This window comes from Bos grunniens, chromosome 22, assembly GCF_055505025.1.
Source record: "Bos grunniens cultivar Pamir isolate PY7600 chromosome 22, Bosgru_T2T1.0, whole genome shotgun sequence".
Taxonomy (NCBI): Eukaryota; Metazoa; Chordata; class Mammalia; order Artiodactyla; family Bovidae; genus Bos; species Bos grunniens.
The window spans coordinates 59428395-59456168 of NC_141186.1; the positions used below are offsets into that span (position 1 = coordinate 59428395).

At 59.3% G+C, this 27774-nt stretch overlaps 2 protein-coding genes across 3 annotated transcripts; one reads left to right on the forward strand and one right to left on the reverse strand.

The window, feature by feature from the left end:
• The first annotated feature begins 3436 nt into the window (after window positions 1-3436).
• On the forward strand, window positions 3437-5686 carry GP9 (glycoprotein IX platelet). The gene is made up of 3 exons (XM_086368815.1): window positions 3437-3555; window positions 4349-4473; window positions 4547-5686. The coding sequence occupies exon 3, from the start codon at window positions 4559-4561 to the stop codon at window positions 5099-5101; it is 543 nt and encodes a 180-aa protein (XP_086224941.1). The 5' UTR covers window positions 3437-3555; window positions 4349-4473; window positions 4547-4558; the 3' UTR covers window positions 5102-5686.
• Window positions 5687-5691: 5 nt separating this feature from the next.
• Window positions 5692-25878, reverse strand: RAB43 (RAB43, member RAS oncogene family). 2 transcript variants are annotated; one of them, XM_086368811.1, is made up of 3 exons: window positions 25584-25878; window positions 11023-11200; window positions 5692-8445 (listed from the first exon to the last, which is right to left on the reverse strand). In XM_086368811.1, the coding sequence occupies exons 1-3, from the start codon at window positions 25779-25781 to the stop codon at window positions 8195-8197; spliced, it is 627 nt and encodes a 208-aa protein (XP_086224937.1). In that variant the 5' UTR covers window positions 25782-25878; the 3' UTR covers window positions 5692-8194. The 2 variants fall into 2 exon arrangements, with proteins under 2 accessions (XP_086224937.1, XP_086224935.1); XM_086368809.1 differs by having other exon boundaries at window positions 11023-11206.
• Window positions 25879-27774: the final 1896 nt, after the last annotated feature.

The following is a 27774-nucleotide window of genomic DNA, read 5'->3' on the forward strand; positions in this document are numbered from 1 at the left end:
TTCAGAAGTTCCTGTCTGCCTGAAAGGAGACATTTCATCAGTTCAGTTCAGTTCAGTTCAGTCGCTCAGTCGTGTCCAACGCTTTGCGACCCCATGGACTGCAGCACACCAGGCCTCCCTGTCCATCAACTCCTGGAGTTTACCCAAACTCATCTCCATGGAGTCATTGATGCCATCCAGCCATCTCATCATCTGTTGTCCCCTTCTCCTCGCACCTTCAGTCTTTCCCAGCATCAGGGTCTTTTCCAATGAGTCAGCTCTTCGCATCAGATGGCCAAAGGTGGAATTCCAGCTTCAACATCAGTCCATCCAGTGAATATTCAGAACTGAATTCCTTTAGGATGGACTGGTTGGATCTCCTTGCAGTCCAAGGGACTCTCAAGAGTCTTCTCCAACACCACAGTTCAAAAGCATCCATTCTTCAGCGCTCAGCTTTCTTTATAGTCCAACTCTCACATCCATCCATGACTACTGGAAAAACCATAGCTTTGACTAGACAGACCTTTGTTGGCACAGTAATGTCTCTGCTTTTTAATATGTTGTCTAAGTTGCAGACAAAACGTGAACATGATTTGAGGTCCCGCAGGGTGTGTCCTGGTGGAAGAGGCAGGAAGAGCGCAGCACGTGTAGGCAGTTGTGGGCGGGGCGGGCTTTCCAGAAGGGCTGCTTTTAGGCATCTGCCATCTATGGGGAGGGTCGGGAGAAGGGGGCAGGGGGCAGGAGCCGTGACCGTGAACCCGTGAAAGGGGCTGGGTTCAGAGCTCAGGTTTTCTTCTCTGCTGTCACGAAGCCCTATGAAGGTGGGGGCGACAGCAATTTGCGGCACCTCGGGCCCCTGGGCACCTGGCTCTTGCAGGGTCAGCTGTTGGTGAACCCAGCACAGGCCCAGCCCTGAGGTCGCAGTGGGTTCCCCAGGTCGGGCTTCGGGCTGGTGCGGGCCACCCTAGGAATTCCTCCAGGAGCAGGAACCCCTTGTGCAGTAGCAGGGCCGGTGCATGCACACACACATACACACACACACACCCCCTCACACACATGCACACACATGCACTCACGCACACACACTCACACACACACTCACATGCACACGCACGCACTCACACTCACACACACGCACATGCACACATAAACACACAACACACTCACATAAACACACATGCACACACGTGCGCACACATGCATTCATACATGCATGCACACACACTCACATACACGCGTGCACACACGCATGCACTCACACACATGTACTCACACACACACACGGGGATTTTACAGGACAAAGCGGGCATGAGCACGTTCACAGATGGAAGGAGCCCGAGAGGGGCCTCTGTGGGCACAGGCGGGGGACCTGGCAGGGAGCCTGACGGGTCAGGGAGCAGAAGGCCCCTGTCTCCCCCCAGGAAAAGCCTGTGGTCAGCCGGGCCGGCCACCCAGGCAGCTCTGGAAGAGGGAGCCCCCTCAGGAAGCCCAGGGGCGCCCCCGCCCAGAGCCCACAGAGGCCTGTTGTGGGGAGATACGGGTGGCCGGGGGCCCTTCACGTCTGGGATCCCCGAATGAAAGACGAGGGCCCCGTCCAGCCCTGTGTGGGTGAGACTACACTCAGGAAAGAAAGGAAAGGCGGTCTTGATGGCTATTGGGGTTGAGGACCACGTTTATCATCTTCCTGCTCATCGCAGAGTCCGGTTTTTCCACAACAAAAACGATTTATTTCTGTCATTTTTTAAGCCATCCGTGTTGAGATAAGAAGGAAACCTCAGAGGCACGAGAGGAGAAAGCGTGGGCCTGACCAGGGGGGTCAGGTCAGGACGCACACCCGCCCCCCCCACGCCCCCCGCATGGGAGGGACGCTCCTGTGGGTCTGGGGGCGGTGGGGTCAAGTGCGCCCGCCTTTGCCCTTGACCTCTGCCCGCGGCCTTGGTGCCACGTCACCTGCTTTGAGAACAGGATCGGCTGCAGGGGGTGTGGCTCCCTGCCTCCTGGCCGGGTGACTCCTGCTTGCAGTCCAGTGGCCCCTCGGCTGGCAGCCTGGCTGCTCTGGGCCTCAGTGTTCCTTTCGAGCCCCAACTATCTGAGTTTGAGAGGGTTTAGAACGGCACCCCCTGACCGGGGGCTACAGACCCGATTCTCAGCTTCGCCGTGGCTGACGCTGACCATGACCATGGGCACGGCCAGAGGTGCCCCTCCCAGCAGCCCCCCTCTGGGCGTCTCTCCTGCATCCCTCTGGTTGCCAGAACCCCTTCCACCCGTTCCCAAGCATTTCTGTACCCAAGGGGTTACGCCTCTGCTCCCCACCGCCACGGGTATGTGTTTTCCCATCTCTGCAAATCCTGTACTAACTTGATATTTCATACTGCTGACATTTGTATAACACGATAAAGCGTGTGTTAGTCACCCCGTCATGTTTGACTCTTTGTGACCCCATGGACTGTAGCTCACCAGGATCCTCTGTCCATGGAATTCTCCAGGCAAGAACACCAGAGTGGCTTGCCATGCCTTTCTCCAACATAATAAAAGGCATATATTATTATTTTGATTTTATAATTGTAATATTTCAGCTTGATTTTAATTCATACTTTATAATGTTAAAAATAAAATTGAATTAAAGATATGTGTTTCTTTTTCTTTTTTTGAATATAAATTTATTTATTTTAATTGGAGGCTAATTACATGTTTCTTTTAAAGAGAACTTTATACCACTAACATAGATGGGAAGCTGCAGTCACTCCCCTGAGTCAAATGTCCTATAGAAATAGATATACTGCACACACAACTAAGGTCTTTGCTTTTAGCTCGAGGCTGATGCAGCTCTTTGTTAAAAAGAAGGATCAGAAAGCATTAAGGTGGCTCAGTGGTAAAGAATCTGCCAGCCAATGTAGGAGATGGACAGAGGAGCCTGGCGGGCTATAATCCTTGAGGTTGCAAAGAGTCAGACACGCCCGAATGACTAAGCATGCTTGCAAAATCTTGAAAGATGTGAAAATGCAAGGCAGCCTCCCCCAGGAAGCCTTCCCAACCTTCCTGGTCCTCCTGCGCTCGGGACTGAGGCTCGTGGAGGGCCTGCAGTCCAGTGTGGGTACTAGTGTGCTTGCTGTGCTCAGTCGCTCAGTCGTGTCCAACTCTGCGACCCCGTGGACTGTAGCCCACCAGGCTCCTCTGCCCGTGGGGATTCTCCAGGCAAGAACACTGGAGTGGGCTGCCATTCTCTCCTCCAGGGGATCTTCCCAACACAGGGATCAAATCCAGGTCTCCCACATTGCAGGCGGATTCTTTACCAGCTGAGCCACCAGGGAAGCCCCGGGATACACTGCACCCTCCGATAAACGGGTTGACCTGCGGTTCTGTGCACAAGTTCCTGGAACCCCGAGGGCCGCTGCCTCTGCAGAGAGGCCCTCCAGGGGCTGCACACAGGGATAAGCCAGGCTATTTTCACCATTTCCTTCCTCCCACTGAGGCAGGGGTCACCGTCAGCTGCTTCACACAGCGTGGCCAGCCACCGTGGCTTCGGCCAAGACAGTTCAGACCACAGAAGGGGCACCCTGAAGGCAGGCCAGTCAGGTAAGTGGCCCTCATCACCCAGCACCACCTCCCACTGTGTGGGCCCCTCCTGGGGTTCGGGGGCTCCGGGTCCAGGCCTGGCAGAGAGAGGCGGCCTGTGGCGAGTCCAACCTCTGCCCCTCCTGGCGGGTGGGGCGGGAGCAGGCAGAGGCACGGGCAGGCATTCCCTCTGAGATACCGGGTGCTTGGTTGAGTCAAGACTCATTGGTTTATTAAACAGACATTCCTTGGAAGCCTGCCACAGGCCAGCCCTGGTGGGAGCCCACCTTCGGAAGGGGAGGTAGCCTCCACCAAGTCCTGGAGGGGCAGTGAGCCGGGCAGAGGACTGGGGTTTCTAAGAACCGAGTGCAAGCCTGGTGTCTGACAGTGCTGGGCAGCCCTGGAGAAGGCAGTCTCCCTCTCTGGGCCTCTTTCCCAACTGCAAGCCTGAGTCTCGATCTAGGGCTTTCCAGATGGAGCCTGGTCTGGGTCCCCTTCCCCATCCTACCCCCCAACCAAACAACCTCAGCCAGCTGCTCTGCATACCAAGGACCCCGAGAAAGTTCACTCTGCTGGGAACCAGGCAGAGGGGTTTGAATTCATGGGCCAAGGGGTGGTCGGTGGTGTGCACGCCATCTGCCAGACCCAAGCTTAGGTGTGCAGGGTGTTGGGGAGAGACCCTGACCTGGCCTGCTGTCATTCAGCTGGCACCTGCTGCCCCCGGCCCTGAGCAGGGGCTGGTGTCTCTGGCAGGGGGCAGGCGGGCCCACCCCTCCCAGGAAGGGACTGAGTCCACTCCTCGCCCCCCTCGCAGTAGCCACCTTCACCCTCCAGCCTCCTGAGCATCTGGGGAGAGCCAGCCGGGCTGCGTCCAGGGAGCTTCTCGGCCACGTCCCCACCACCCATTTCACGGAGGAGAAAGCGGAGGCTTCAGAGGAGGTGAGCGGTCCCCTGTCCAGTCGGGCCGGGGCGGGGGCAGGCCGCGGGGACCTCACTGCCACTGTCCCCGCAGCCCTCCCGCCCGATGCCCGCGTGGGTGGCGCTGCTGTTGTTCTGGGCGGCCGCCGAGGCCTCCGAGGACTGCCCGGCCGCGTGCGCCTGCCGTGCGCTGGACACCATGGGGCTGCAGGTGGACTGCCGCGGCCGCGGGCTCGAGGTGCTCCCCGCCCTGCCGGCCCCCACGCGCGAGCTCCTGCTGACCAACAACAGCCTGCAGAGCGTGCCCCCCGGCGCCTTCGACCACCTGCCGCAGCTGCAGGCCCTGGATCTGGCGCACAACCCGTGGCGCTGCGACTGCGGCCTCGTCTACCTGCGCCTCTGGCTGGAGGACCGCGCGCCCGAGCAGCTGCTGCGCCTGCGCTGCGCCGGCCCCGCCCACGCCGCGGACCGCACGCCCGCCCAGCTCAGCGGCTCGGAGCTGGGCGGCTGCGGCTGGACCCTGCGCGAGTCCTGGGCTGGCCCGGGGTCCTGGTGGGACGCGGCGCTGGTCGTCGTGGCCGCGCTGGGCCTGGCTCTCCTGGTGAGCCTGCTGTGCACCATCCCGGTGCCCCGGGCCAGCCCCCGGTAGCTCAGAAGAAACTCGCCGCCCAGCCAGCCCTTATGCAGGCTCGGAGGTGCTTCCCTCTTAGCATCCCAGAAACCCGCATCTCTGTGTTCAGACGCTGATCCGGGCTTCCCTATCCCCCAAGTTCCTAGTAAAATGGCTGGGTCCACCTCCACCTCCCGCCCTCCAAACTACCCCCAACCCCACCGTCTCTGGACACCCCAGGGCCCTTTCCCTGGTCCCAGCCCGGTCCCCATGCCCTCCTGGCTGCTGGCACCCATGCCCCACACTGGCCACGTCACAGCCCACAGCCTGGGATGGATGCTTGAAGCACGTGTCCCCCGTCTGAGGAAACCAGGGCTCTGATGAGGGTGCGTCGTCCAAGGTCATGAACCAGCCCAGGCAGACGTGGGGTCTGAGTGGAGGCCGGTGTGGCCCCCAGTGTCTGTCTCAGAGGGGACCCAGGGCAGGCAGGGGCAGTGTGGCTGGGCAGCCATGCCCTCTGGCCAGCAGGGGCCTCGTGTGGGCTCGGAGGCCCGCTGGGGGGCTCTGGGTGTGTGACTGCTGTGGCCATCTCCAAGCTTCAAGCAAGACAACCAGTCTGGGTGCGGATGGCGCGTTAGAGAAATGTTTACTGGTTTAGGAATGTGTACACTCTGGCTCTGCTAAGTCTCCATAAAGGCAACTTGTTCCCATGTTTTAAAAAATAGATTTGCTATAAAGATTCTTATATTCATAAATAGGCAATGAGAAAAATTTCCAAATGCAACAGCATCCTTGGGCTCAGGCCCTCCCCAGCCCCCAGTCCCATGCAGGCTCAGGGGTCCCTGAGGCCCCAGCCCCGCCGCCTTTCCCGGAGAAGTAACTGAATTCAATATGAATTAGGAGCTTCCTCCAGCTCCGAGCCAGCTGGGGCCTGTGTCCTTGGGGTCAATCCCGCCCTGCTTCTGGGACAGGGACCCACCGCTCTGGCTCGTGGGTCCCTGGCCTGCCTGCCCTCCTCCTGTGAATACAAACCCCACCGTCCCCAGGTCCTCCTTGAGCCCAGACCGCAGACCGCCTCTTCTGGGGGGGTGGCTGGCAGCTGGGACACTTGCCAGCCCTCTGCCCCACTTCCTCTCCTGCAGCCCCTAGGGTGGGGGGGGGGACAGGACCCCACCTGCTCCTTTATAAACAAAGGAAGAGATTGCAGTTGGGAAGAGGCGGTCTGTGTCTTCTCACACACTTCTCCATTAACTCTCACCAGAGTCCAGGGCCGTCTGACAGAGGCCCAGGGCCCAGAGGTGGTGAGGGCCCCGCCTGGCGGGCACCCCCGAGCAGGCCCGCAATGGCACACCCAGGCTGCGCCCAGAGCACCGGCCTGGGCGTCTGAGACTGAGGACCGGGAAACTCGCAGGAACTCTTTCTCACCATGGGCTGTGAATGACACGGACTCGAGGGGGGGGTGGGAGAGTGGGGAGGGCAGCAAGGGGTCTGAGGACAGAGGCTGCTCCCGGGTCAGAGCCGTGTGCGGGTGGACACCATCAGGGTGGACCACGTCCCAGGGCGATGGGGGCCGGAAGGTGTTGGGAGGGGGAGGGACCTTTCATAGTGCCCTCTGACATCAGCTGGGGGGGGGGCGTCCGCCTGCAGCATGGAAGCTCAGGCTGACGAGCTCAGGGAGGAGTCCCGGGAGGGGGTGGGGCCGCTCTGGGCGGAGGGGGCAGCAGGGACATGGCAGTGGGGTGGGGAGAGAAAGTGGGGAGCCCAAGGTGACCCTGAGTTCCAGGCTGCAGGGGGCATGGCCTGCGGTGGCAGAGGAGCCCCCGGCGCCGGACAGCTATCCCCCTGGACGGTCCCCGCAGCCCAGACCCCCTTCCTCCCTGAGGCCTGCAAGGCAGCTGGGCCCGGGCTCAGTACCTGTGCTCCCTGGAACTGGGGTGCCCCGCCTGTCCCCGGAGCAGAGCAGCTGCCCTCCGCAGGGCAGCCTTCTCTATCCACTGGGCCTGGACTGAACACCGGGCTCCACCCGAACATGGGCCTCGAGCAGAGGGGTCCTGGGGTTGGAGGACCTCTGCCCTTGGCCCGAGGGGCCCTTCTGAGACCTCAGCGCAGGCACTTTCTCCTGTGCAGGCCGAGGGGCTAGGCCCTCCTCCCATCAGCAGGACAGAGGAGGGAAGTGGGCAGCCTTCTTGCTCCCAGTTCCCAGCCCACCTGGCCGACAGTGGGCTGACCCCCTAGGGCAGACCCCTGCCCAGCAGCTCCCGGCCCGACTGGGCCAGTATCCTTTCCTCCGGGACCAGAGCCGGCAGCCTGACTGCCGAGAGGACACTTGGCAGGTGGGAGAGGGGAGGGGCTGAATGGGGAGAGGCTGGGGGTCACCAGGGGAGACCACTCACCTCCCCCAGCCCAGGGGACAGTGCTCCTTCCAAGGGTCCCAGGGACCCGGGTCCCTGCTGTAGCTCTGACCTCAGCCCCAGCTGAAGACCACAAGGGCGGTGGGCCCAGACCCTGGACAGCCAGGCCCGTACCCTTTGTCTAAGCTAGACTGGCAGGGGTGGGGGGTGCTGGCGCTCTGACTGTGGCAGCAAGCATCTCTGCACGGAGGGTGAGACGGGGTGCCCTCCACTCGTCCCTGAAATGTCCATCCCCCCATCTCATGTCTGCTCCTCCCAACCTGCTGAGAGCCAGGGCTAAAGGAGTCACTGCTTTGGCAACCTGAGTGGAGAAGCTCTGGCCCCCAGGCCAGTGGCCGAGTTCTGTGGGTGACGGCCCCCACTGGTCCCGGGGGAAATGCGAGAGGCAGGGCTTGCTGAGGAGGAGCCGGCCGGTGCTGGGTGAGGGCTGGCAGTGACGGAAGGAGGGGGCCGGTGGCCGCACAGGAGGCCCTGGGGGGACCTGGGAGGACCCGGGGCCCTGGCTGGGCGCTTGGAAAGCCACAGCCCACAGCAGCCTCGGGGGTGAGACGGGCCAAGCCAGGAAGCGCAGAACTGGGGCGATGCTCCCAGGCCCCTGCCAGGGCCCACAGCCCTGGTTCAGGCCTCTGGGCCCCTCCTGCCTCTTCCCTCGTGGAGGCCGGCGCTGCCGTCGCACACCCAGGCCTCGGGACGGTGACCAGGCCTCCCCGTGGGCGCCCCGTCAGCAGCCACAGCCCCAGCTCTCCGCGACGTCCTTGCTGTCCAGCTGGATGTGGTCGGCGCCCTTCTCGCTGAGCCGCGGGCCGCCGTGCCGCACGACCAGCTCGGTGGCCACCCTCACGAAGGCCTCCTCCACATTGCTTGAGTCCTTGGCCGACGTCTCGATGGCACACAGGATGTCGTAGTGCTCCGCCAGGCCCTGCGCCTCGGCCAGAGGCACCTCCCGCAGCTGCCCGAGGTCCGACTTGTTTCCTGTGGGCAAGCGGGGGCGGCGGTGAGGCAGGCGAGCCTGGGCTCTGCCTCGATTTTAATCCCTCACCCCATCCTTGGGGCTTCCCTGGCGGCTCAGACGGTGAAGAGTATGCCTGCAATGTGAGACTTGGGTTTGATTCCTGGGCTGGGAAGATCCCCTGGACAAGGGCAAGGGTATCCACTCCAGTATTCTTGCCTGGAGAATCCCATGGACAGAGGGACCTGGTGGGCTATGGTCCCTGGGGTCACAATAAATCGGACGCGACTGAAGTCACTACCCCCTTGTCTAATCTCTTCCTTCTCTGTGCCAGAGGCTCGTGTACTTTACTGAATTTTTTCTATGAAATAGAAGCAGCAGAATTGGGCAAAAAGCATGCGGGCCCTTAGAGCTGGAGGCAGCTGCGGGTAGAGACACCAGCTTTCAGCTGCCTGCTGTGTGACCCTGGGGTGACTCACTCCATCTCGGATACCCGGCCTGCCCACTCGGGACACCACCTTCTGCAGAGCAGCGACTGATGGACACGGTAAGCTGGCCCCAGGCAGGCCCTCCGTCAACTTTGCTGCTGTTATTTAGTTGCTCAGTCCGACTCTTTGTTGACCCCATGGACTGTAGCCCGCCAGGCTCCTCTGTCCCCGGGATTCTCCAGGCAGGAACATGGGGTGGGTTGCCATGCCCTCCTCCAGGGGATCGATCAAACCCAGGTCTCCCGCATCGCAGATGGATTGTTTACCGCTGAGCCACCGGGGTGTGAAGTTACAGAAACCTGGTCGTGGTTTTTTTTTGGTAAAATCTCGTTATTATGTTTATTATTAACCCTCTCCTATTTTAGAGGGGAATTTTTAATCCTCTGTAGGATCATGGGTTTTGATGATTTTGCTCTTCTGATAAGAACAGTGCAGACCACAGCTGCTCTGAGAGCATGCCTCGGCTTCTCCTCTGAGGTCTAAGGGGATTCGTTATATTTTAGGTAATCTGGTCAGCTGCTCCTTGGCCCAGTTTATGCAAGACTTTTTTTATACTTCTTGGAGAAGGAAATGGCAAGCCACTCCAGTATTCTTGCTTGGAAAATCCCATGGACAGAGGAGCCTCACGGGCTCCAGTCCATGGGGTCGCAAGAGTCGGACACGACTGGGCGACTAAAGCAAGCGGCTGACTCTCACAGTGCGATCACAGGGACAAGGGCAGGCAGGCGTTGCGCAAAGGCCTGGGTCCCGGCGGGCCAGTGGCTAGGGCTCAGCGCGCCCACTGCGGGGCCAGGTTTCAGTTCCAGGTCGGGGAGCTAAGATCCTCCAAGCCGTGTGGTGTGTCTGAAAAACACACACACACGCCTGGAAGAAAAGCCCTACAACGTGTTTGATAACTGTACACGGCGCAGCAGCCAGTGTCCGTGGAGGGCGCCTGCTTGGCTCCTGATTTCAACAAACGGAAAAGAAAAGCGCACATGGTATTCGTGACCTGACCCCAGGTCGGCTGGCTCGCTGTGCTAGGAGAGGCCAGACGTGGAAACAGCACTGCCATCATACGTTCTGAGAACGTGTGTCTTTTGTAGCTCTGGCTACAACACCCGGAAATGAAATGGCTGTGCTGGGGTCTGCCCCAGAGGACCGCACGGGGCAGGGACAGAGGCTGAGACGACTGCAGATGGGACCTGCAGGTGGACCCGCGGTGTCTGCCGACCTGGGCTCACCGAGCTACTCCCTCCTCGAGCTTCTGTGAAATGCTCTGTGGGGAAGGTTTTGTTCTAAGTCCTGGATGAAAGGGAGGCGTCCGGGCAAGTGGGAGGGCCCCCTTCCTGCTGGGGGGTGGGGAACAGTCCGGCCCAGCGCACCCACGCTCCAGCCCAGGCCCCTCTGCACAAGCCTGCTGAGAGGAACCAGCCTGAGGCCTGGGACGAGGGCCCCAGGGACACACGTGTGGGCCACAGCTTCCTGAGTCCAGGCCTGGAAGTTGACACAGGAGGAAAAGGCAGAAGGCAGAGCACGCCCTGCAGCAGTGGTTCTCAGGTGGGCTCGCCATGGCACCTGGAGCCTGCTAGAAACTCACGTTCACGGGCCCACCCAGACCTCCCAATCAGACGCTTGGAGGGTGTCCGACTTCAGAGAGACCTGGAGGTGGACAGACGCCCACCCAGACCTTCCCGATCAGGCGCTCTGGGGGTGGAGGGGAGGGGTCCGATTTCAGAGAGACCTGGAGGTGGACAGACACGTGAGAAGCCCCTCTGCAGCGGATGACAGAGCAAGCCCCTGAACACAACCAGCCTCCTTCACGTGCTCAGGGGCTGCGTGAATTGGGGAGAAATTACTTCTCATTTCTGAGCCTCCTGACACAGGAGGAGCAGGCAGGGTTCTGAAAAGATGTGTGACAAAGAGGGAAGCAGCCTCGGCCGTGGTGCGGCCACGTGGTGACTGCCTCCAGGCCCCCTCCCCTGGTTCCTGCTTTGGGATGCAACTTTACAGGTGATTAATAGGAACTGCATCTTCTAGATCATGTTCAGGTCCTGGCTCTGTGCCTGCCTGGCCAAGCTCTGCCCACCCTTCATTTACAAAGGAGACAGACAGCCAGCCAGCCGGCCTCACCGATGAGCAGCTGCACGATGTTGGAGCCCGCGTACTTGCGCACGTCCTCGATCCAGTGCGGCACCGACAGGAAGGAGCTCCTCTTGGTGATGTCGTAAGCCAGTATGGCCCCGTTGGCGCTGCGGTAGTAGCTCTGCGTGATGGTGCGGAAGCGCTCCTGACCAGCCGTGTCCCAGATCTGCAGCTGGAGAAACGGGGGCCCCGTGAGCCTGCAGGTGCAGGGGACCGGGAGGCCTCGCACCCAGACCCACCCCCAAAGCACTGCTTCTGCAGGGCAGACCACCGGCAGGTACCGGACAGGACGTGCCAGGAGGTGGACAGGCGGAGAGGTCTCCTGACCTCCTGGAAGGCAGCTCAGCGGCCTGAGCAGGATGGGGCGGACCAAGGAGGGGCAGGAGCCCCACCCCCACCTCCAGAGTCCCGGGGGGCAGAAGGGTGGGCTCAGTGCTGAGGCAGGACGTGCACTGGACCCGCGTGGTGCCCCCTCTGCCCTGGACGCCGGCTCACTGCAGGGCCACGACCAGCACCTCCCCCGCCGTGGGGAGGCCCCCAGCCCTGGGGCTCTCTGCTTGGCCTCAGTGGGGCCGGGGACGATGCCAACACTGGGACGGGGGCCTGGGGGAGGCAACAGGCAGTCTGCTCCTGGGGCCTCGGTCATCAGCTGACTCAGCCTGTTAACCCCAATCCCAACTCCAACCGCAACCCCGACCCCAAGCGCAGTGCCTCTCCCATGCAGGTCCTCGCTGCCCCAGCGCCCCTCAGCGCTGCAGGACAGGGGCCCACGTGGCAATCATCTCTGGCTCCTAGTAGGAGCAGTGGGCTGGTAGGAGGGACCCCCGGGGCGGGGGTCTTCTGTGCTGTACAAACCACAGGCCCCGGGGCCCTGAGAAGGACACCGGCTCTGGTCCAGCCCGAGCCGCAGGCCATCCGCTCTCCTCCGCGGGCACAGGCACTCTGGGGCCTCTCTGTTGGGTTCTGAAGGAGTGTCCGGGGTGGGGACAGACCCGGAGGCCTCGCACAGTCCTGTGGGCAGGGCCCCTAGCCTGGGCACTGTGCACGTGACCATCTTTTCCCGGGCCCACACGAGCTGTCTGACAGCTGACGCGCTCTGGGCTGTGACTTGCAAACCAGACACCCTGTCGGAGACTTCCTGTGTGCTCCGCAGGATGAGGGTCTCCAGGAAGCAGGCCCCGGGCACAGCTCACGCAGGGGTGATGCAAAAGGCGGGACCCTCAGCACCACGCCAGCCCAGGATCCAGATGACCAAGGACTCCCCTCCATACCCCAGAGGGGAGTGCAGATCACAAAGACAGAGGTCAGGCAGAAACAGGAAAAAGCAACCTGGACAAAAGAGGAAGCCGGCAGAGTGTCTCACACTCTCAGAAACAGTCATCAGCATTTTCATTAGAAAAGACCCCAAAACGGTAGGAGCACACCTTCATTTTCAGTAGATGGAGCGTTTGGAAAGGAAAAAAAGAGATCTTGAAAGTTAAAAATATAAATGAAAAATGTGACGTAAGGGTTGGAAGACAAACCTGAAGAACTCCTTCCAAGTGAAACAAAAAAATGCAAAGAGATGGAAAAGGGAGAAAAGAAATTGTGGGAAGTAAAACAAAAGAATGCAAAGAGACGGAAAAGGGAGAAAAGCAGCTGTGGGAAGTAAAACAAAAGAATGAAAGAGATGGAAAAGAGAGAAAAGCAACTGTGGAAAGTAAAACAAAAGAATGAAAGAGATGGAAAAGAGAAAAGCAACTGTGGAAAGTAAAACAAAAAAATGCAAAGAGATGGAAAAGAGAGAAAAGCAACTGTGGGAAGTAAAACAAAAAAATGCACAGAGACGGAAAAGAGAGAAAAGCAATTGTGGAAAGTAAAACAAAAAAATGCAAAGAGACGGAAAAGAGAGAAAAGCAATTGTGGAAAGTAAAACAAAAAAATGCAAAGAGATGGAAAAGAGAGAAAAGCAATTGTGGAAAGTAAAACAAAAAAATGCAAAGAGATGGAAAAGAGAGAAAAGCAATTGTGGAAAGTAAAACAAAAAAATGCAAAGAGATGGAAAAGAGAGAAAAGCAATTGTGGAAAGTAAAACAAAAAAATGCAAAGAGATGGAAAAGAGAGAAAAGCAATTGTGGAAGCAGTCTAGATGGTCCACCGTCAAGAGAGTAAGAGGTTTGGGGAAAAAAAAAAAAAAGTAAATTCAAAAAAATACTTCAAGAAAACTCCTCAGAACTGATTGAAAGGGCCCGCCGAGCAGACAGGATGGAGGAAGACAGACTCACACAAGCTCTTGGCTGCGGGACTCCGCGACAAGGAGGCAGAAGAAAGGGCCCTTACGCTTACAGGGAAGAAAAAGAAAGAAAGGAAAAACGGGTCTTGAGGTTTCGCACAAGAGCCACATCCCATTAGATATTCAATCAAACGATGCCTAGAATTACGAAGGGAGATGACCACCAGCCCAGAATTCTCCCCTAATCCCTACGAGTCAAGTGCGATGGTTTAACAAAGGCGTTTTCAGACACACAGAAAATTTACCTGCCACCCTTTCTCAGGAAGCTGCTGAAATCAACCAGAATGAAGAAAAGGGGACCCAGCAAATGGAGGACTGAACACAAAACAAAGAGAGGTGGGGGGCCCCCAGTGCGGGAGGGAGCTCCCCAGAGCCTCCAGTGCGGGCAGAGTCATTACCGGCGGCCGAAACCCCACTCCCTGAACAACCAGCAGACGGAGAAAACACAGAGGCTGCCGTCTTGGGGACGTAACCAGCAAGCAGCACGCGACCACGATTCCTGAGAGAAGCAACGCTCGTGGAGCGCCCCCATCACCAGCGAACCTTCGCCGGGGCTCTCCTGGCGACTGGACTGGCCGCAGGATGGGGGTGAGCGTCCAAGCAGGGCACAGTGGTCCTGCTGAGCCCAGGAGGCAGACAGCAGAGTCCTGAGCAGCTGATGCGGCTGGGATGGAGAGCGATGCAGCGGGTGGGAGGGCCCAGAAGCCTCGGGGAGGGGTGTCCCTGGGGGGTCCCAGCCCACGGCCCAGTGCAGCCGCTGAGACTCGAACCAGAGAGCGGCTCCTCTGGGGGTGGGAATACACCGGACGTGGAGGCTGAGCCGTGCTGGGGGGCCTTCCGGCACAGCCACGGGGAGGAGGCGCCCGAGGCCCTCGGAGTGACAGAGGTATGAGGCGAGATGTCAGGATGCCTGCGGCTACGTGAGGACCAAGGTGAGAAGCTAGCCTCCTGACACCTGCCCAACAAAGCCCGAAGCTAAGCTCGCGGTTTGCAGGCCAAATTCCACCAAGGTAAGAGGCTAGAGAAACACCGTCGGGCTTGCACCTGTCTGCCCCAACAAAAGACGAGGGCCAGACACACGTTCAAGGTGATCAGCCAGTCACTGAGTTGACTACAAGGACCAGAATCCGTGCTCTTCAAAAGAAGATACCACAACCCAGTCAAACAAGGTGTAAACCAGTGTTTCTAATATACAGTAAAAAAAATTACTATAGTGAAAAGATAAATAAATAATAAGGAAGATTGGACTCCCTAAAGAGAAGAGCGGTCAATATAAAATGAGGCCAAAATGGACCCAGTATTGGACACAAAGAATCAAAGCCATTATTTTCAGTGTAATCCGAGAATGTAAGGAAAATATCACTCTGAGTGGGCAAACAGGGAGTTTCAGTAGAGAAAGGAAATATTTTACAAAATATTTGTAAAAACGTATTTTAAAAGGGTCAAAATTCTAGAACTTAAAAGTACAGTAAGTGAAGTGGAAAGCTCATCTACTGAACATAACAGCAGGACGGAGACAAAAGAGCATCAGTGGCTGGAAGAAATTCTCATAGAGACTATTTACTCTGAAGAACAAAGAGAAAAAAAAGGAAGAAAAACAGACAGAATATTGACCAAGATAAAATGATATGCTGGACCATAAGATAAGCCTCAATAAACCTCCAAAAATGGTATTCTCACAGAATATTCCTCTAACCACAAACGATCTAAAACAGAAATCAAGAACGCGCTGGGACAGACTTCCTCCAGAATGGAGCTGAGAGGAAGCAAGACAGTGAGGAGAAAATTACACAGCATGTTGGACAGATGAGGAGAGCCTGGAGCTGAATTGGTGGCAAAGAGACACCCAAGCCAGAACAAGACGGTCGGGGCTGCCAGGGGAAGCTAGGGAGCCCGGGAAGCAGAAGATAATCACGGCACGGTCTCCACGCCACACGGCTTAGCCCTGAACAGCTCTGACTAATTACAGTGTGCACACTCAGCCATCCCAGCAAGCACTCAGCGGACACCTGCTCCGAGTTCTAGGTACCACAGGAAACAGACGCAAATTCCTGTGGTCAAGCTTACCATCTCATGCAGGAGACAGATGCTAAGACAGTGAGTAATAAGGACATATATTTGCTTACATAGAAGTACAGAATGTAAACAGAAGAGTTATTATAAAATGAGTAATAAAATAATCAGTAAGCTAGACAGTGATAAGGGGGGAAGAAGCAGGGGAAGAAGTCGTGAAATACGGTGAGCAATGGCATTTCAGGTGGGAAGCCCGCAATGAGATAGCTGTCGAGCCACGATCTGAAGAAAGTCAGCTAGCTGTGCGGATGCCTGGGAGACACGCATTCCAGGGCGAGGGCGGGAAGTGCAAAGGCTCTGAGGCACAGGCACAACTGGTGTAAGAAGCAGGAACATCAGTGTGTCTGGAGCAGAGTGAAAAGGGGGGGAAACAGGGCCTGACCGAGAAGCGTGAAGGGGCTGGAGTGTGCGGAGCCCTGCCTTCCCTGGGAGTCAAGGGGACCCCAGGGGCTTTGAAGGCAATCAGATCTGCTCTTTAACAAGACCACTCTGATGACTGCACGGAGGCAGATCAGAGCAGAGCACGGATGTAGGACGTCCCTGGTGGTCCGGTGGTTAGGAATTCCGCGCTTTCACTGCGAACGGTCCGGGTTCCATCCCTGGTTGGGCAACCAACGTCCCACAAGCAGCTGTGCAGCTCACACGAAAAGAGGGAGAGAGAGGACAGGAACAGGGGGACAGCTGGGAGGTCACGGCCGTAATTCGGGTAGCGGCGGAGGTAGGGAGACGTGGTCACCTGGGGTACACTGAGAAGACACGGAAAGGAAGTCAACGCTGATCTAATCAACGCTGCCACACGCCTCTACTGGGAGGATGCAAAGCGTGTGTGTGTGAGAGATGGGGGCGAGGGCTGTGCTGAGAGTGAAGCCTCGTGTCCCAAAGTATAAAAGCGTGTGTGTGTGTGTGTGTGTGAGAGAGATGGGGGCGAGGGCTGTGCTGAGAGTGAAGCCTCGTGTCCTAAAGTATAAAAGCGTGTGTGTGTGTGTGTGTGTGTGTGAGAGAGATGGGGGCAAGGGCTGTGCTGAGAGTGAAGCCTTGTGTCCCAAAGTATAAAGGCATGTGTGTGTGTGTGTGTGTGTGTGTGAGAGAGAGAGAGATGGGGGCAAGGGCTGTACTGAGAGTTAAAGCCTCGTGTCCCAAACCAGGAAGTCTACAGAAGACGCCTGTGCGTGGGGGAGGAGGGGCAGCAAAAGAAGCAAGAGGGAGACGAGCAGGAAGTGCTCAGGAGACCTTTGCGTGAGAAGCCTTGTGGAAGCATCACAGACACGTGTAACTGACGACAATTACAAATGAGTGAAAAACCAACACAGCCAGCTACAGGTTACGGTATCTGGGTCAGCCCACTCGTGAAATCTGGGCAGGGCTGGAGGAGGTATTTTTGGCAAGTAGGTCCTTCCTGCGGTGGTGATCTTGCCATCCTAGTTCTCTGCATCAGAGCCGGGGGAGGGACGAGCCGGGTCACAACGCAGCGGGGCCAGCCCCGCCCTTCCCAGCTTGGACTCTCAGGCTTCGGCATCAGAAAAGGGGCCACGAGGCTCTGCTGTGGGATGGTGGAGGCGGCCTGATCCATCCCGGGCCCCAGCGCCCTCGGCGCTCAGAAGCCAGGCCTGGAGCACCCCGCCCTCCAGACAGCCATGGACAGCTCCTCCAGCAGGCCAGGCCTGGGGGAGCGGTGAGAAGCGTCCCGAGTCGGAGCCACCTGAGCACCAAGCGGCCTGAAACCCGACGAGATATGCCACCTGGATGCGGGGCGGGGGGACTTGCGAGGGGTGTGCTGGGGGGCATCACACGGGGCCTTGGGGGCGTGGGCAGAGACCCCCAGCCCCACAGCTCAGAGGACATGGGCGGCTCTGGGGGTGTAGCAGCCGACCAGGGGAGGCATCTCAGCCTTGCGCTGAGTCCAGGCCCATCCTCCTGTCTGCCTGCCTTCCCGCACAGCCCTCCGCAGGGCCCAGCACGAAGGCACTCCTGGGTGTGGGGTCCCCTCTGCTTGGCAGCTCCTGCCCCTTCGTGGGGCTCACCCGTCAGGCAGGCGCCAGGCTCCCTGCAGATGATCTGGCATGTCTGTCCCCCACTGGCCCTAACACTCTGCAGCCTCCGCCTGTGTCCAGATCCCTGCCTGAATCGCTCCTCCCCAGACCCTCGCCACCCACCCCCGTGCCCCGCACCCCCTCCTCAGCGTCTCCACCGCCCGCCTGAAACAGGCACGCAGCCCTCCTCCACGGTCTCTGTCCCTCCCGCACGTGGGTGTCCTGGGGGCAGGCGCTGTGTCTGCCTGGCTTTCTGCATGTGCCCAGAACCTGCATGCAGAAGGCGCTGGATAAACACTGTGTCAGCTGGAGGGGCACCTGCCCACCGTCGAGCCTCGCCCCCCTCCAGCAGCCTGGCGCTGCGGCCTGGACTCAGCAAAGCTCCCCGTCGGGCCGTTTGCATCCTCACGGAAAGTTTCACTACTCAGAGTGCAGAACAGGAGCAAGCGACCGAGAAACACCTGCTGAGCTGAAACCACCACCCGGGCACCCTGTGCCCACCCGGCGGGTGGCCTCCACCTGCACTCACTGGACGGACAGACCAGCACCTCAGGCTGCGAGTCACACCGAGCTCCCCTCCCCACCTTCCCAGCCAGGCTGTCGTCTCCCAGCCGACTTTGGGGGACTTCTCTGGGTTGCTGATACCCAGAGTGAAGGCCAGAGGCATTTCCGAGGTACAGAGGGTCAGAGTGAGGCCGGGTCAGGATGGAAGAGGGCCCCAGGTGGGGGAGCTGCCCACTCCAAGTCATCAGGGGCGAGTCACAAACAGGCGGGTGGGGAATTCAAGGGAAAGAACAGCCTCCAGGTGAGGGACAGCCTATTTTCCCTTCAAAGTGCCACCTCTAAGGACTCCTGGTTCCTACTGTGCCTCTGGGTCCCCACACTCGTGATGAGAATTATCATTGTCATATTTCCTCCTCCAGGAGAGACTGCATTCACCTTGACCTTTGGTGAACTCCTACCGAAGCTTCTGGGTCACCTTGGCAGTGGAGCTCCCCCGACACATGGGCTGGGCCCCACGCCGAGCGGACCTGTCTTCTCCATGGTCCTCAGCCCTCTGCTCTGGACTCTGTAACAGCACGCAACATGGAGGATGCCGGCTGCCTCAAACTCGGGTGCCTTGGGGGCCAGGCAGGGACCATGAGATGAGTAGGATGGCTGAAAAGGATGCCCTGCCTAACACACACGCAATTAAAAAGAGAGTCAGCAAGTCGCCACCACGCAGGCCATCTGCCCGGCGCCGGGTCCGCTCTGCACGCGGCGCCTCCGGGGAGCCAGTGGAACCCGGCCAAGGTCCTGCCGGCCATCCACCCTCGAGGGCACCCCCAGGCCTCCACATCGCCCGCAGGCCGTGCCCACCTGGCGTGTCTGTCCCCCACTGGCCCTAATGTGAGACCCAAACGAAATGGGCCTCACAGCGGGCGATCGGGCACAGGGCTGTGTGCGCGGGCTCCTGTCTGCCAGTCTGCCCCTTGCTGTCGAGAACGGGCTCTGGAGAGGACGGACCCGTCTCATCCCTCTAACCTGGCACAGAGCCGGCCCCGGCCAGGAAGGAAGCCCTCTGCGGGCAGTTCCTGTGGTCAGGCCAGCGGGCCAGGCGCTGCCCTCCAGGGAGGCTTCCCACAAACTGCGGCGGGAAGTCAGTTCCACTTACGAGGTTACAGAAACCTAAGAGGTGAAATCAGCTGCACCGGAGCCGGTGTCCAACACCGTCCCTCCCGGTGGACACACAAGAGGGCTCTATCCCAGCAGGCTTTCCCCCAGAGGACGAGGTGGGCGGGGGAAGTTCCTTGCTTCTTCGTAGCAGAGGGGACCTTAGAGAAATTAGTTCTCAAGCCAAAACTCTGAAAACTGGTCAGACGGACCCAAACCCGAGTTCCCGCGCTGCTGGCCGTGGTGTCCCGGGATGCGGGGGGCCTGAGCCGGGGGTCTGCAGGCCCCTCCCAGCCGGCCGCTGTCACGTCTACCTCGGCCCCGGCTCGAAAACAGGCCTCAACCCAGAGGCAGGTGCACGCCAGGAGCACGAGGCCTCGAGGAAGACGGGGGACTTCCCAGGTAGCCCAGTGGCTGGGACTCCACGAGCTCAGTGCAGGCGGCCCGGGCTCCACCCCTGGTCAGGGAACTAGGTCCACGGGCCACACTAAGAGCTTGCATGCCGCAACTAAGATCCCACACGCCGGAACCGAGTCCTGGCACGGCCAGATAAATTAAAGAGAAAGGAACCCCTCAGTAACTGTGGTCCAGCCTCCTCACACACGGCCCAGGGAACTGACTTGGGGACCGGAAGTGACCCGCCCACCATCTACTGGAGGCCGCCTCTGCAGGCCTTGGGGATGAACCTTGTCCCCCACACACGGCGACTGCCCGCGCATCCTCATGAAGGCCCAGCCTGCCGAGAGCCAGGACTCTGCTTTTACAGTCGGGCCTCTTCTGGGACCAAAGGCCTCCTGACAGCATGGGAGGCTCCGCTCCAGCGGCTTCTGACCCTCCAGGGTCATCAAACCCACCCCGTGATCCAACATCAGGAGACACGGACACAGTTTCCCCGGGAGACCACTTCGAGAGGGACCGATCCTGGAGACACATCTAAGTTCCGGGTTGCTGCCTTTGGCACAAGCTGTGTGCAGGGTCACATACCTGGTCCGTGGCTGCTCAGGCCTCTGCCTGGGGCAGCAGAGGAGGCCAGCGAGGCCAGGCAGGGAGGGGTCAAGCCTGTGGCCCAGAGACGGGCCTGGTTCACTGCCCCAAAGCAGGCCGAGAGGCCCCTGACTCCCAGCACTGGCTCGGTTCTGCTGCTGTGCGTTCAACACGACAGCATCTCGCAGGCCGTTCTAGAAGGCAGGCACGTTCTTCTGTCCACACTGGCCATAGGCGCCCCTTCTCCCAACTCATCTGAATTCAGCAGGATTGGTTTAACGAGCAGAAGGCATCAGGAGGTCGACGTGACACCGCCAATCTAAGAAAACGTGAAACGCAAGTGATGCGCGTCCGCCTAGATGTTACGTTGCTCCCAAACCTTTCCGTGCGCGACTGTGCGCCAGTGTCTCTGGCAGTGCCACAGGGCATGCAAACAGCAACGGGGAAAAGGCCTCAGGCAAGGTTCTGGTTCAGGCCTGCCCACACGGCCTTCGTCTCCCCGTCTGCGAAATGGGGTCTCACAGGGCGGCAAGGACCACGTGGAGCAGAGCGTGAAAAGAGAGGTGGAAACTGGGAGGATGGGGGCCGGGGCGAGGGCTGCCGGGCACCACACAGTCCCTCTTGCCCAGAGCCTCTGGAGAGAGCCCTGCGACACCAGCTCTGCAAGGGTCGCACGGGCCGAGGGGAGGAGAGAAGACCCGGATGGGCTGAAACCGCGCCGACCTCAGCTCCCACCGCTGATGCTCTGCTGTGCGTCGGGTCCTTCGGCTCTGGGGTGACCAGGGAACAGACCAGGCAGCAAAGCCCCCCTTCCGGCGTCTCCCCACCACACCTGCTGCCTCGGGACTGGCAGACCCCTGGGAGGCGAGGTCACTCTGCCGTGAGCATGGCCATCACAGCACCCGGAACACACTTCCTCAGACCAGCAGCAGGGCCCAGAACCCTTCTCTTGCCCAATGGTCCTTTTGCTATTTCTGATCAAAATTAGCAAAGTCAGACTAATTTTATCCCAATAGGAAAAAGCATGTGAGCAAGACCAGACCACTGGCGGGAAGGGCTGAGGACGCAAAGTTCAAACAGAAGCCTGTGCCTTCCACTCTGGCCCTGCCCCTTGCAGACCAGGACCCCTGCCGGGTTCAAGGTCCTACAGCGTGGGCCCCAGGGCCCCGACTGAGCTCGGTGCCGGACAGCCCTGACCGCCTCGCCTGCATGGGGACAGTGACCCCGACAGAGAGCTCAATACAGGGGTGCACCCCTCTGGGGTCGACCCACCTGTGCATCCCCTGTGAGGTGCAGACCGTTTTACGTAACAGACCTCTGTGTTGTCCCAGATAAGGTGGGAGAGCGGCGCCCGGGCTGCGTCCAGGATTTAGAACTGGCCGAGATCTCCTGGGGGACGTGAGGTGGGGGGGCCGGGCCGGTTAAGAAATAGTCTTAATAATAATCCCTAGGGAGGAAAATGCTAACAGCAGCAACAATAAAATAATCCCTTATGTTCGGACTTCCTTGGTTTATCCACAACAGCACCTTCAGGACAGACAAAGAGACAGGTGAACACTGCCTGCCTTCTTAAAGGGGACAGAAATGGAAAAGAGTTTTTAACTGCATAGCCTTTTATGTCTGTGGAATTCTGATCCATGGGGATGGATTATCCAAAGACGTACGAGGGCAATTTTTAACTATTTTGAGTGGGTCCGTAGTTGTCCAGCAACCCTGAGAGGTAGACAGAGCAAATCGTCCCATTTCTTGAAGGAGGAAGCCCAGGGCTCCAAGCAGGGAAAGCAACTGTCCAGGGTTGGGAAGAGGCCGAACGGAGCCAGACGAAGAGACCCAGACCTCCAGACCCCCAGTCCAGGGGTCTCCTTCAGAGACACCACTGCTGAGAGGCCCGCAGCCCCCAGAGCCCCCTCCAGGTTCAGCCTGAAGGCCAGAGCCTGGTGAACGCACCCATGGCCAGAGCCTCCCCCCAGCAGAGCGCTCCAGGAGCCCCGGGCGCGGCCTCATGTTCTGTTAGCGGACAACACCCCAGAAGGTCCTTGGGGTTTCAACTTCAACCCTCATTACTGAAAATCTCGGAAATGCCAAGTCCACACGCTATTCTCCAAGTGTGGTGGCCACAACTGCCTTTTCACGAGTCATTAACATGCGGAATCTCAGGGTCATCGTTATGGACTGAGAAGGACTGAGGAGCGGTCACGTGTAAAAGTGGGCGCTGGACTTAGAGTCAGTGAGATCCTGGGTCCAAAGCCTGGTTCTGCCACTGACGTGTGTGTGTACTGGTCATTTCCCTTATTTTGGCTTCAGCTTCCTCCCATTAAATAAGAATTAAGGACCATGCATAGAGTGAGCTCCGTACATTTGACACTGGCAGGTGTGAGGAGTCCCAAGGTGTGGGGTCCGCAAGGCAGACTGCATCCACAAACAAGGCAAGACCAAGCCCTGGCAAGCCCTATGAACGTACCTTAAACTTACCCTGCCACGGGTGGAGGGCCTCGGAGGCCAGGAAAGGCCTCTCTGAAGAGGCGCCCGGGGCAACGGCAACCGAGTGATGAAGCAGCTGTTACACGGAGATCTGGGGGCAGAATGTGGGCAGGCGGGGCAGCAGGGGCAAAGGGCCTGAGGCAGGCATGTTGGAAGGACTGAAAGGGCTAGCGAGGCTGGACAGTTTGCTTGAGGCAGGGAGATGACTTGGGCAAGGCAGACGGAGGCCCAGCCCTCTAGGAAAGGAGCTGGGATGTCATTCTAGTTACAAGAGGAAGTAACTATTAGAAATAAAGGGATTGAATTCCATCTGTGATGCTCCTAACTTTCTGTTTCTCGGAAAGCAGAACTCTTTATTCAAATAAGGACAAGTAGAGCCTAAACATAAAGCCAGACACAAGTACTAGCCCAGCTCTACTGGGTGAGAAGCAAGTTAAGGCCCTTCTGACCCCGCGGCCTCTTGGCCTCCCCACTTCAGCCCACAGCACCCCAAACACTGCGGCCAGAGGAGCCAGCAGAGCACTGGGTGATCTCTCTCTGAGGTTCCTCGAGCACTAACAAGAGCCGCCAGCACAGGCAGGGCGGCCTAGGAGATCACAATGGATACTCGCTGGAGCCCGGACAGGCCTGGGAGGGTTTTAAAGTAAATCTCTGATGTGGACGAGCCTTCTGCAGCAGCAACAATGAAATCTGGCTCGTCAAGGGCTCCAGTTAGAGTCACGCTGCTGAAACCAGAGAGAAAACAGATGGGCGGTTGCCAGGGCCCGGGTCGGGGGAGGACGCTGACACAAAGGGATACCCGGGAACGTTCTGGAGGGAGGAATCGGCTCCCTGTACATGCTGGTGCGGGTACAGGGCTGCCCGCATTTGTCAAGATCACAGATCTGGGCGCCCGATGTTAGAGAGGCCTGCTGTGTGTAAGCGGAACTTCAATAAACTTTTTTGATTTTTTTTTTAAAGTCATTTGTCTGGAAGACACCCCAAAGATATCTTATGGGTGAGGAGAAACGACCTGCGGAGTCCAAGAGCCCAGAATCCAGCAATCGGAAGACTGTCTCCCCGCTGCCAACCCCCACCTCCCAGATTCAGGTCACAGTCTCTTCAGTGCTGAGGTTCATGTTTCTCTGGCTGCAAAATGTAAATAATTGCTTATTTTTACATTGCCTGTTTTTACAACAGGCTTTCCCACTCCACGCAAACGGAAGCAGCGGTCGGGTGTAGGGGAAAGACCCCGATGTGGTGGAGTCAGAAACGCTGGAAGAAAACTTCCTCGTCTGTCGCCTCCCAGCTGTGTGCCTGGGGAGGCCCGGCCCGTGTGAGGTGGGGCTGAGCACCAGGGCACATCTGTGCAACTGCTGGCACACTGCAGGCTCTAGAGAGGGTCGGCAGCGTGACCCTAAGGGGGCTGGCATGTCTAAACCGCTTCCCCATCCCAGACCCAGACCCGCTTGCCCCCGCCGCACCCCCCAGGAAGAACACCCTGGAGGTGACCAGCAGGAAAGGGAACTGCTGAGCTCTGCCCTGCATTGCACAACCCGCTCAGGTACACAGTGCACCCCGGGCCCTGCACAGGCTGTAACCTCGCCAGGTAAACAGGAACACCCTGCCCCCTCCCTGACCCCCGTCAGCAGCCGGGGAGGGGGGCGGCATGCCCCCTCCTTCACGCCCTCCTTCACGCCCGTCCTTCAGCTGGCCACTTCCCTGGGCTGCTGGCGGCGCCTCAGGGCACAACCCATCCCGGACACACTCCACCCAGCCCACAGCTCTTCCCTCCACCTGCTCCACAGGGTGGTCCTGAATAATGACTCAAAGCTGCCTGCCACACCTTGTTCTTTTTTCCTGTCCTAAGGAGACCCAATGCACACAAACTCCAAAGACTATGGGAAAAAAAAAAAAAAGGAACCCTCGGGGCAGGGAGTTTCTGCTTTCCCAGTCATCTACTCCAAAGGCGCTGAGGGCTTGCTGAGGGCTTGTAACCGCTGTTGGCAGACTTCTCCATGGTGCGGCAAGCGGGAGGCGACACCCGGAAATTATCCCTCAGAAATTATCCCTATTTTGCAGAAACAAAGAGCTGAGCTTTCTGGCAAAAGGCAACCGGTAGCAGACCCAGGCAGCCCAGCAAAGCTGGGCCCGCGGTATGGGGGCTCAACCAGAAAACATGGAGGTAAGGGGGGCACCCCTGCCCAGGGCTCCTGGGAGCCAGGCCAGAGCCGGTGGGAACGCAAAACCACGAAAGAGAGGAAAGGATGTCAGTCCGCGCTGTTCGGCGAAGCTACGGAGCAAGAACAATGGTCTCTCAATCCAGCACGGAGGGCTGACACCCAGGTTAAGAGACTGACGGGCGAATCACAAACGCTAGTTGTCAGACCGTCGCCAGGACGCTTCGACAACTACATCCTGCGGTTCTGCAGAGCCACCGCCGGAGCCCGGGGCTCGCCCCCACCTTCCGGGCCGTTTTCAGTTCCCGTCGGGCGGCAGCTGGGGGAAGGGACTCGGGCCGCCCGGCCGAGTCAACTTCCACCACCCGGTCCACAAGACACTGCAGGGAGGCGTGGCCAGGCCGGAAATTCTGACACAAAAGTTTTGGCCCTCCGGTCCCAGAAGCAACTACTTCCTGCTCCCTCCTAGTCGTGCGGGGTCGAGGGGGGGAGGATGTTCCTTGCGGCCTGGGGTCCCCACCGAGGGCCGAGCTGGGGGCCTCGACCGCGGTGGGGCAGGGACAGGCCGGCCCGACGCCCCCGGGGCCTGCACCCGAGGCTCCGCACCGCCGGGCACCGGAGACTGGTACAAAGTCCCCGGGGGTAGGGGGTGTAGCTCGCGGAGCAGGGCCTTCTCTCCGCACCCCCCAAACTCGCGCACCCCCGCGCCCCGAGGCCCGCGATCTGCGCGCGGAGGCCGGCCCCGACGCCAAGGCCCAGGCCTGCTCCGACGGGAGGAAGGGCAGGGGCCCAGCCGCCGCGGAGCGGTCAGGCGCTGGCCGCGGCCCCCGCCCCCGCAGGGGAGACCCTCCAGGGCGGGGCCCTACAGCCGTGGGGGCCCCGGGCCCGGCCTCCCACCTTGACCCGCTGGCCCTGGATCTCCAGCGTTTTCATGGTGAAGTCCACGCCGATGGTGCTGCCCTGGCGCTCCGAGAAGGTGCCGGTCTTGAAGCGCTGCACCACGCACGTCTTGCCCACGCTCGCGTCGCCCACCAGCACCAGCTTGAACAGGAAGTCGTACTGCTCGTCCGGGTCCCCGGGGCCCGGCCCCGCCATGGCGCGGGAGCCCAAAGGCCGGAGCTCCGGACGCTGGGGCGGCCTGGGCTCGCGGAAGCCGCGGGCCGCCTGGCGACGTGGAAGCGCCGCAACACCTGGGGAAGGGGCGCCACCGCCCGCCGGCCGCCCCGCCCCGGCCCGCCCCGCCGGCCAGGCCCCGGGGCCGCGGCTCCGCCCGGGACGCGCCGGGTCCGGCCCTCCGCGCCGCGCCAGGCCAGTCCGGCCCTGCGGCCCGCGCCGGGCCCCGCCCCCGTCCTGGCCCCGCCCCCTGCGCTGTCCTCGGCCCCACCCCCAGCGAGGCCCTCCCCCAGGCTCGACCCAATCAGAACCCAACCTCAGGCCCGCCCCGGCCGGGCCCCGCCCCCAGCACTGCCCTCGGCCCCGCCCAGCCCCTGAGAGCAGCCCTCAGTAGGTCAGCACCCTCGGCCCTGCCCCTAAGCCCGCCCACAGCGCCCCCGTACCCGCCGCGCCCCCACCGCCTATTGACGCCCAGGGATCTCCTACCTGGGCCGTCCCAAACTCAGTCTGAAGTGGCTTCGAGAGCAGGGGAGGGTCTCTGGGACTGTTGATTCAGCCCTTGGGCCCAGAATGGCCTCTTGTAGAATGGATCTAGCGTGGACAAGCACAGCAGTGTCACTTCGGGGCTCATAGCAGTGGGGCCGACAATGCACCTCCCAGTACTGAAGAAGGGAAGAGGCCTGGGACACGCTGCAAGGAGGAGAAGAGAAAAGAGACCCAAACTCAAGCTGGCTACAGAACTGAGAGAACTTGTGGGGCCATGTGATCAGGTGACCCCCCCCAGAAAGCTGGGACAGTGGGACTAGGGAGACCTGTTTGGTGGGGGCTAGCTTTGGGGGATCCAAAGGGCTGGGAGATCCCAGCCCAAAAAGGAGAAGTGAAAGTGAAGTCGCTCAATCGTGTCTGAATCTTGGCTACCCCATGGACTGTAGCTCACCAGACTCCTCCGTCCATGGGATTTTCCAGGCAAGAATACTGGAGTGGGTTGCTGTTTCCTTCTCCAGGAGAGCTTCCCGACCCAGGGACTGAACCCAGGTCTCCCGCATTGTCGGCAGACGCTTGACAGTGGTGGAAGCAGCTGCCCAAATGGGCTGGCTCAGTTGGGAACTTGGGTCCAGTTGAGGGAACTGACCCACCTGAAAAGACTTACCTGAGCTGAGGAACAAGGGAGGGTTGTGGGGAGTTCTGTGGAAGGGCGGACCAGCTCCTCAGACAGTCTGGTCCACCAGGGCTCTTCAGAGAAAGGAGACCCAATTGTCTATAAGGGGCTTTGTTGTTGTTCAGTCACCCAGTTGTTTCTGACTCTTTGCGACCCCATGGACTGCAACACACCAGGCCTCCCTGTCTTCCACTGTCTCCCAGAGTTGGCTCAAACTCATGTCCATCAAGTCGGTGATGCCATCCAGCCATCTCATCCTCTGTCGTCCCCTTCTCCTCCTGCCCTCAATCTTTCCCAGCATTAGGTTCTTTTCAAATGAGTCAGCTCTTTGCATTAGGTGGCCGAAGTACCAGGACTGATCTCTAGGATGGACTGGTCGGATGTCTTTGCTGTCCATGGGGCTCCTAGATCAAATGGGACCCATTCCCCCAGCGTCTGCACAGTCATCTGGATGGACAGGAACTGATAACATTCCTGCCCTTTACAAGGGGGGCCCCCTTTGCAAGGGGGCTCCTATAAAACTCCAAATCCATGGGAGTTTACATTTTGATTAATGTCTGTTATGGGTCAGGTATGCTTCTAAGACTTTGGAATATTTAAACGAACAAGGCAGAGAAACATCCATACCCTCCCCAGCAGACAAGGGAAGAGGGACTTCCTGTAGCTTATGGAGGCCACAGAGAGCAAGTCCACCAGGACGCCCAAGAGCCTGGACCACCTTTACTGGCTGAGCGAGTAAGACAAACTGGGCCAGGAGGTAAGGCAGACCCATGGAGAAGGGGGAAGAGTTACTGAGCTCCACTCCCATGGGAAACG

Bases quoted from the DNA above. Each gene is read 5' to 3' on its own strand.
- GP9 (XM_086368815.1), top strand. From the start codon at position 4,559: ATGCCCGCGTGGGTGGCGCTGCTGTTGTTCTGGGCGGCCGCCGAGGCC.
- RAB43 (XM_086368809.1), bottom strand. From the start codon at position 25,781: ATGGCGGGGCCGGGCCCCGGGGACCCGGACGAGCAGTACGACTTCCTG. The intron at 11,207-25,583 runs GTGGGAGGCCGG...CCGTTTCTCCAG, and splicing joins TCCAGGGCCAGCGGGTCAAG to CTGCAGATCTGGGACACGGC. The intron at 8,446-11,022 runs GTGAGGCCGGCT...GCTTGCCCACAG, and splicing joins CATCGTGCAGCTGCTCATCG to GAAACAAGTCGGACCTCGGG.